The sequence below is a fragment of the Erythrolamprus reginae genome, chromosome 2 (genome assembly GCF_031021105.1).
Source record: "Erythrolamprus reginae isolate rEryReg1 chromosome 2, rEryReg1.hap1, whole genome shotgun sequence".
Taxonomy (NCBI): domain Eukaryota; kingdom Metazoa; phylum Chordata; class Lepidosauria; order Squamata; family Dipsadidae; genus Erythrolamprus; species Erythrolamprus reginae.
In genome coordinates, this window is record NC_091951.1 from 114785348 (window position 1) to 114794063 (window position 8716).

At 38.1% G+C, this 8716-nt stretch overlaps 1 protein-coding gene across 1 annotated transcript; it reads right to left on the reverse strand.

Annotated features, from left to right (window-relative positions):
- On the reverse strand, positions 1 to 7430 carry CAMLG (calcium modulating ligand). The gene is made up of 4 exons (XM_070739234.1): positions 7052 to 7430; positions 3880 to 4331; positions 2088 to 2153; positions 1 to 1116 (listed from the first exon to the last, which is right to left on the reverse strand). Exons 1-4 carry the CDS (start codon positions 7236 to 7238, stop codon positions 925 to 927), a joined length of 897 nt encoding a protein of 298 aa, XP_070595335.1. The 5' UTR covers positions 7239 to 7430; the 3' UTR covers positions 1 to 924.
- Between the last annotated feature and the right edge of the window lie 1286 nt (positions 7431 to 8716).

Here is an 8716-nt window from a genome sequence, read left to right on the forward strand (position 1 = left end):
TTTCAATCTTCAGTTTCCATTTAATGCAGCATATTCATAATTTATGTAAACAAAAATAGCAAGATTCCAATTAAAATGGGAATGTACATGTGTCAAGTTAGTTTGCACTGCTATTTTTAAACTCACCTTTCTATATTATCAACAAAACATTACCACCTATAATGAAGACAATAAAATAATAATTTAATCCAGTCTAATTACATTCCTAAAATCAGAAGCCTCTGAATTTTATCAGCCTATGCCACTTGTTTGAAGTATGAACCTTTATATTGAAGTGACAAATATTAACATAGAGGAATGACCTTAAGAAATCGTTCTGGATTGATCTACAGTAGGTCTTGTTCCATTTGTAAAAAAGATCAAGTTTCAAGCATGGGCTTCGAATAGAAGAAAGAGAAGCACTACCTACTATCCCTTTCAACTGCCTGTGCCCTTTGTATGATGTTGCAGAGTACTTAACCCAGTGTTTTAAGGGGCACATGAAATGGATGAACAAGCCAAAATAGCTTCCCCACCTTTTGCTCAACAGGAGCTTCAACGTACGTTCTGCAAGCAAGAATTCTGGAACAAAGCTATAAAGTGAAATTCGGTCAACCAAACACCTCCATTGTCTTGGGGTTTCATGTCCAAGGTTGCATCTGCAATAGTGGGAAAACTAATGCCTTCCTTGATAGCAAGGCCTGCTTTTGAAACATTGTTAGTCTTCCATGTTTGAGATCACACATATGATACTGTACCTAACTTGTAATAATTCGCCCTCATAGTTGGGAATGTGGCTTTTCCTTCGTAACTGTGATTAAAGTACACTGAATTAAGAAATAAAGAACTGATGAACATTTAACCCTGTTTGTATATTTACAGAGGGGTGGGAATGAACTCAAGACTAAAATAGTCCTGCTGATACATTGAATCCCACAGCTATTATCATGGCACTTCTGAGCCAAAAACCCCAAGCAGTTCATGACAGAAAATGAAAGTAAAGAAATAAACACAAAGATCTGTAAAGACATCCCCCATTTTGCTGTAAGTGTCCATGGAACGACTAATTACTTCTGCAGGGATCCCAGACAGTAAAAGAGCAGCAGTTAATACTGTGGTTTTTGTCTTCTTTTCACTCTGCAAAAGAAAGAAAGAAAACCCAACAAAGTTTAATTTTTTAGAACTTTCATCTTAAAGCATCTTATTTCATTTTAAATGTTATAAAACCTATTCTTCTTTTCCCATAACTTGTTCCAAATAAGGAAACAATTAGCCTAGAATCATCCAAAGAACTATATGGTTGACTGAGAACATAAATCTCCCAAGTCTATTATTATTATTATTGTTGTTGTTGTTGTTGTTGTTATTATTATTAATTAGATTTGTATGCCGCCCCTCTCCGTAGACTCGGGGCGGCTCACAACAGTGATAAAAACAATACATAGTAACAATTCTAAGAGAAAATATTATTTTTCTGAAAGAGTAGTAGATCCTTGGAACAAACTTCCAGCAGACGTGGTAGATAAATCCACAGTAACTGAATTTAAACATGCCTGGGATAAACATATATCCATCCTAAGATAAAATACAGAAAATAGTATAAGGGCAGACTAGATGGACCATGAGGTCTTTTTCTGCCGTCAGACTTCTATGTTTCTATGTTTCTAATTAAAATATAAAATAACAGTTTTACATTACAAAGTCTAAAAACCCCCAAACCCAGTAGATAAAATACATACACACAGTCATATCATGCACAAAGTTACATAGGCAAGGGGGGGAATGTCTCAGTTCCCCCAAGCCTGACGACAGAGGTGGGTTTTAAGAGGTTTACGAAAGGCAAGGAGGGTGGGGGCAGTCCCAATCTCTGGGGGGAGTTGATTCCAGAGGGTTGGAGCCACCAGAGAAGGCTCTTCCCCTGGGTCCCGCCAGACGACATTGTTTAGTCGACGGGACCCGGAGAAGACCAACTCTGTGGGACCTAACCTGCCACTGGGATTCGTGTGGCAGAAGTCTAAGTCTACCACCTCAGTCATCACTAAAGGGAATCCTCCATCTTTGGTAACTCCAAGTTAGAAATATTTTGATTTTTCTAATAAAATGCTTACCTTAGGGAAATACTTCGACAGTCCCATGTATGCAAGTTGTAAAGTAAGGAATGGAGCAAATATTGACTGTAGAGAAAAATACAAAATAAACGATTATATACTTTAACAAATAATCATGAGAAAGCATACCAAATGGATGCTTTCAAGGAAAGCTTCTATTTCTTGCAGAATATTTCAATGATTTAAATTTTTTTAAAAAAGCACTTTAAAAAAAATTTAATCGAACACATTGCATTTAATAATAACTCACAGGCATTAAATATATTTAATTATTGCTATGGAGATGGGTAGAGGATGGTTATCTATGATAAGTTAATTATTATTATTATTATTATTATTATTATTATTATTATTATTACTACTACTACTACTATTATGTCAATACAACACAGCAAACGAGATCACTATGCTAGATTTCGTATTTCATCACCAGTCGGGCACTTATCAAGCACCAAGGACTGTGTGATGTAGCGGCGAATTATGTTTGCCGATCCCAGTAAAGCAGCCTTTTGCAACTGACAGATGGAGATTTTGTCAATTCCGATGGTTTTCAAATATCCACTGAGATCCTTTGGCACTGTGCCCAATATTATTATTATTATTATTTAGATTTTTATGCCGCCCCTCTTTGGAGCGGCAATATATTAATGATAATTAAACCAGGCCTATCACTTATTTCAAACACAAAATTCTTTGCACTTGCAGTGCATAATATTAAAATGCGTTAGGATTTCTTTGAAGGGATGGTTGCCAACTGTGCTTTAGGACTATTCAAATGGTTTACAAAAAAGATAGCCACTGCTTTCTACCTGGATTTCCATCCCCTTCTAATCTTTAATTGATGACAAAAATGAATTGCAATACAGGTAGTGCTCAGCTTATGATCACAGTTGAGCCCAGAATTTATGTTGCTAGCTGAGAAATTCGTTAAGTACGTTTTTTCGACTGTTCTGGCCACATTTCTTAAGTGAATCTGGCTTCCCCATTGACTTTACTTGTCAGACGTTCACAAATAAAAATCACAGGACCCCGGGATACTGCAACTGTCATAAACATGAACCAGTGGTCAAGCATCCAAATACAAATCACATGATCAGAATGCTGCAAGGGTCATAAGTGTGAAAAATGGTCCTAAGTCACTTTTCTCAGTGCCATTGTAACTCTGAATGGTCACTAAATGAACTATTGTTAAGTCGAGGACTACCTGTAATAAGTTACAATTCCATGACATTGTTTCTAATATGATTACATCACCAGCAGTCGCTTTACAAGTGGCGCACATTTATAAAAGATACAGCATCGCATGATCATGTGAGTGCCAATGATCAGCTTCACAGCTGGATTCCAACAAGTAAAAACAATGGAGAAGCTGGCAGTAAGTTGCAAGTTGTGGTCACATTATGCCATGTTCAATGACCACAAGTGAATTGCTTAACAACTATAGGAGACCCGACATCGTACATCTGGCATGATCATCTGACGTTTTGCTTAACGACTGCATCACTTAGCAATGGAATGGCCCAACTGTGGTCATTAAGTGAGGACTACCTATATTTACTTACTGTAAAGATGCTCTGAAGAACACACTTTTATACAGTTCTTAATAATTACTGCTAGAAACAATAGGTTTTATGGATTTGGACCTGAATCTATTAGGCATGAGAAACTAATTATTCAGCATAAATATGCCATACATGCATTACTTTACATGCCTGTTAGCAAGGGAACAAAGACCAAAAAAAGGGAGAAAATGAAACTAGTATATATATATTTTTAAAAAACAACAACTTACCAAATATTTGCATACAAAAACTCTAACGCCAATGGCAAGGAGTACACAACCCACCAATCTAAAAATGTGAAAGGAATCGAATTCCTCCACAATGCTTCCATTTTCTTGACTTGGCTTCTCATTCATCAGCTGGTTTCTAAGCTTCATCGCTTCATCAAATCTTGATAAATACTGATCTAATCCATGGCGTGGTCCTCTCTGTGGAACGTCCAACAGTTCCCCTCTACTGCGTTGCCGGAGCTCACTGCTGCCATCGCTACCAACTTCATGAGTTTTGCTAAATAAGTCTATTTTCTCTCCTTTGTGCTCTGCTAAACTGCTTGTGTGGTCAGCAGTTCCTGATAAGTTGCAGACTGTATCACCAAGCACAACCCGCTTGGAAACAGGAGCAGGAAGGGAAATTGGTTTATCTTGTTCCAGTTGAAGCTTAGTTTCTGAATGAGTGTCTTCATCTAAAGAGAATAGAACAAAAACTACCATGAATTTGAAGTTGATAATAAATTCTTAGAGGCATGGGATACAGTACAAGATGTCAACAAATGATCTTCAGTTAACCAGAGTCATTTTCTACCTAGCCACATTTAAAATTAATTCTTTCCTATGTGCACTTCTTTAAATATAAATATATTATAAGCTGCCCATAATTGTAACAGATTCAGCAGAGGAAACTACAGGAGGTCCTTGATTTGAAGGTGGAAAATACAGTATTGAATATGTGATCGTGGGACACTGAAATAGGCATAAATATATGCCAGTTACCAAGCACCCAAATTTTGATCACTGAGAGAACTGTGATGGTCATATATAAGAAGACCAGTCATAATATTTTTTCGGTATTGTCATAACTTCAAAAGGTCATTAATTGAATAGCTAAAACTCAAGTATATCTTACTGTATGTATGTTCAGCAATATTTTATGCACAGAATATATTTTTAGGAATTGTGCAATATATAATTAATATTTTACAAATTAATAATGTTGTTTTTTCTAATAGTTTTATCTGTAGCTCTCAGAGACATTAGCAAATATGCAGTGAATTTTAGAGTGCATCCCAATCTGAAAAGGATGAAAACTATTTAAATATAAAAGAATACACACACATACATACTCATACACATATTTTCACAACTCCCTCAATTTTTTCTTGCTTCTCAAAGGATCATATGCTCAAATATTCCAATGCCAATAATAAGGAGAAGCCACAGAAATTATCTATGTACAACTTAAATGTAATTATAAAGCTATGCTGTATGCAAAAATACAGTGGTGTATATCTTTCGATTGCGCAAAAGAAATGAGTAAATCCCCCCCCCCAATCATCTCTCAATCACAATTTCACATTAGCTTATCATTTGTGCATTGAAAAAAATATTTAAAATATCAAATGTGCTGCCTAGCATAGCGGCATCAAAGTGGCAGGCTGCAGGCTGGATGCATCACACACAGGCCCCGCCCACCCCAGCTCTGTGAATGGGGAAAATGTAATAAAATGTCATGACGGCAACATGACATCTGTGGACTAGACTTGGACTTATCCTCATAGCCTGTTAAGTATCTTAAGAATTAGGATATTCTCTAACCATGCTTAGAAATCTTCATGAAATCAACTTTAATGCATACCTAGCTCACAATAAAGTCATCTTAAAATGATACCTATTCTGTCACGAAGAATACTTGGTTTACATAATTCTGATCTTTATAGATAAGAGAGATCATGATATATGAACATATTTTCCAAGGCCTTCATGGTTGTTTTACCCTATTCTGTGGCATGTGTGATTTCTTTAACTGTTGCTGCTTGATCCAAAAAGCAGAAACTATCTACTATTGCAATATCTTCTAAGGCTGGTTACTCTACTTGATGTCATTAATTTGGTCTTCTTTATATTTAATTTTAGTCCCATTTTTCTATTAGTCTATAAGTAGTCCTCCACTTATAACCATTTGTTTAATAACTATTTGAAATTACAATGGCACTAAAAGTGACTAATGACCGTTTTTCACATTTACAACCACTGTAGCATCCCTATGGTCACATAATCAAAATTCAGGCAATTGGCATGTAGTAGAACTGTCATAAACAGATGGCAGATGGAGACAGATGAACACTGTGGAGGCAGTGTTCACCATCTGTAACCTTCCTAGAAGGCTTCCAACAAGCAAAGTGAAGGGTGGAAGCCAGATTGACTTAAAACCTCATATGAGCCATTTAACAACTGCAGTGATTCACTTAGCAACTATGGCAACAACAAAAAATGTCAGAAAATGAGGGTAAAAGTCACTTTACAAATGTCTTGCTTAGCAATGGAAATTTTAGTTGTGGCTGTGGTTTACTGAGGTCTACCTTATTTTATTTTTATTATTAGAGCTTGCATTTTCAGCTGCAAGGGGAGTGTCAGCAGGGTAGCATCCATTGCTACTGGCAAGATTAAATCTCAACTCCCTTCAACAAATTTAAGATAGCAACTAAGGTAACTACCAATTAATTACACTGAAATGCTTTTCACTAAGATGAAGTTTTCTTGATCGATTGAACTCACAGACACCGTGTTTTTAATGAAAGCCATGCAAATTTGACTTTGTTCCCTTCCCAAATATGAGAAGGCGGTTCCCAAACAACCTACCCTGTGTAACTATTTGACTATGGCTGATCACCTTTAAACAAATAATGGGGTTTAAAACGTATTCAGAAAACAATTCCATTAAATTTCCATTATCCAAGAATGACGACTCCTTTTATATGTGCCTACTGTCCCCTGTCCTATTGTCTCTCCTATATCTCCTATATCTTCTCTTCTATCCCTATATCTTTTTCTGCTATTCTCTCATAGTTATATTTTACTCCTATATTTTCTCCTCTATTCTCCCTTTAATATTCTACCTAAGTATATTCTTTAAATATTGGACAAAACAAATAAATAAAATAAAATAAATTTGAGGAGTTCAAAGCGCCAAAACATCTGGCTGCTACCTAAGCCAGAGGTTTGCAGTGTTGCTGGAAACAAAGTTTTGCTGCAACAGACACACAGATTTTAAAACCGGGCTTGGGGGCTTTGAGAAGAGGGAGGGAAGGGGCCCTGCAGCCAAATCCCCGCCTCTCTCCGGCCGCGGCTTTCCTCGCCCGGTTCCCACCTTACCCCCACCCGATCCCAGGCCACTCCCCGTCCTCACCCGCCTTAGGCCGATGGAAGCCCATGATGCGATTGATCCGATCCTCCGAGTTCATCAGGAGCTTTCGCCGGCGAATCTCGGCCCGGCGCTGAGAGGCGGTGAGTCCGCTCAGCGGTGGGGAAGACCCGCCGGTTCCTTCGTGGTGGCTACCCCCATACCCGTCCCCTTCTACAGGATCCGGCTCCATGACCCGTCGCTCGCCCAAAGAGCCGCGACCACCTTCAAGGCTTTTCTCTCCTCCAGTAATACAATGGAAATCACCAGCCCACCCCACTCTCCCGACGGCCGCTCTTTAACGCGCAAGCGCGACTGGCGCCATTTGAGGACCGCCTTCGGACGCTGAAACGAGCGACGCCATTTTAGACGAGGGTTTCTCCCTTTAGAGCAGTGGTGACGGCGGCAAGTTTAAAGCCGTTGTACAGAAGCCGTCGACCCTAACAAAAGATGGCGGAAAAGGCTTCGGGAGTGAAGCGGGTGAAAAGGATGAATTTGGGTATGATCTCATCGGGGGGGGGGGGGGGAGGGGAGGAGAATCATAATCGCTTTCGTCACAGTCAGGTGCGGGCTGGTGGTGGTGGGGCTCCGCGGATTTCTATTGGCAGCCAGCTGATAGCGGGAGTTGATTGTTTATCCCTAAAATAATTAAGGAAATAACCAAATTATTTCCCATCCTAATCCCAAAAGTATTTAGGCAAGGGTTTTGTTTTCCTAGCCTTTGGCTTGCATATGTTTATTTTAATTATTTTACTCATCCTTTATATTAAGCTTTTTTTAAAAAAAATGATGTTCTACTAGACTTTTTATATTAGTTTATTAAAATGGTTTAGATTTATTTGGTGTAATTGAATTTCATGTTTTAATTGAGTCACATGTTTTGCAAACTAGAGAGCTAATGTAATTTAAAGAAAAACGTCACAAGTGCAATGTTTTATAATATCTTAATAATAAACTATTCCTAACCACTTTTATCCTAATTTTGAGAGCTACAAATAAAATCCAATATATAGGCATGGTTTGGAATAAAGAATGGTGAGGCAGGAATGTTGGGAGAAAAAAATACAATGTTGGAACTCTTGCTTTTAAGAGGAAATAAAGCTGTTGGAAGAAATATCCATCTGGTTCACTTCCAAGCCAGAAGAAAGGCACTGGAGACAAAATGGAGGCTGATTGGAAATACAGTAGTCCCTCGCTATACCGCGCTTCACCTACTGCGGCTTCACTTCATCGCAGGTTTTCAAGAAGTATTAATGAGAAAAATCATTTGCGGATCTTCGCTGGTTCGCGGGTTTCTGAGGAAGTTGATCGGCAGATTTAAACAGCCCGCCAAACTCGATCGGCAGGTTTTTCAAAAAAAATATATCTAAAATTGTAAATACTGTATTTAAATACTGTATCTAAAATAAATACTGTGTGGGAAGGGTTTAAAACAATGAAAACTTACCAAACAATTACAATATAAATACTTAAATAAGTACTATCAGTCAATAAATTCCCCATCGCGGATTTCACCTGGAACGTAACACCAGCGATAGGTGAGGGACTACTGTATGGTTTTATGGTGAAGCAGAACCATCAAGCAGGTGTGATTGTGGGCAGCTGACGACAAAGAGTTGAGAGTAGGGAGTATTTATACCTTCTCTTGGGGTTTGAACTTGAGCTTGCTGT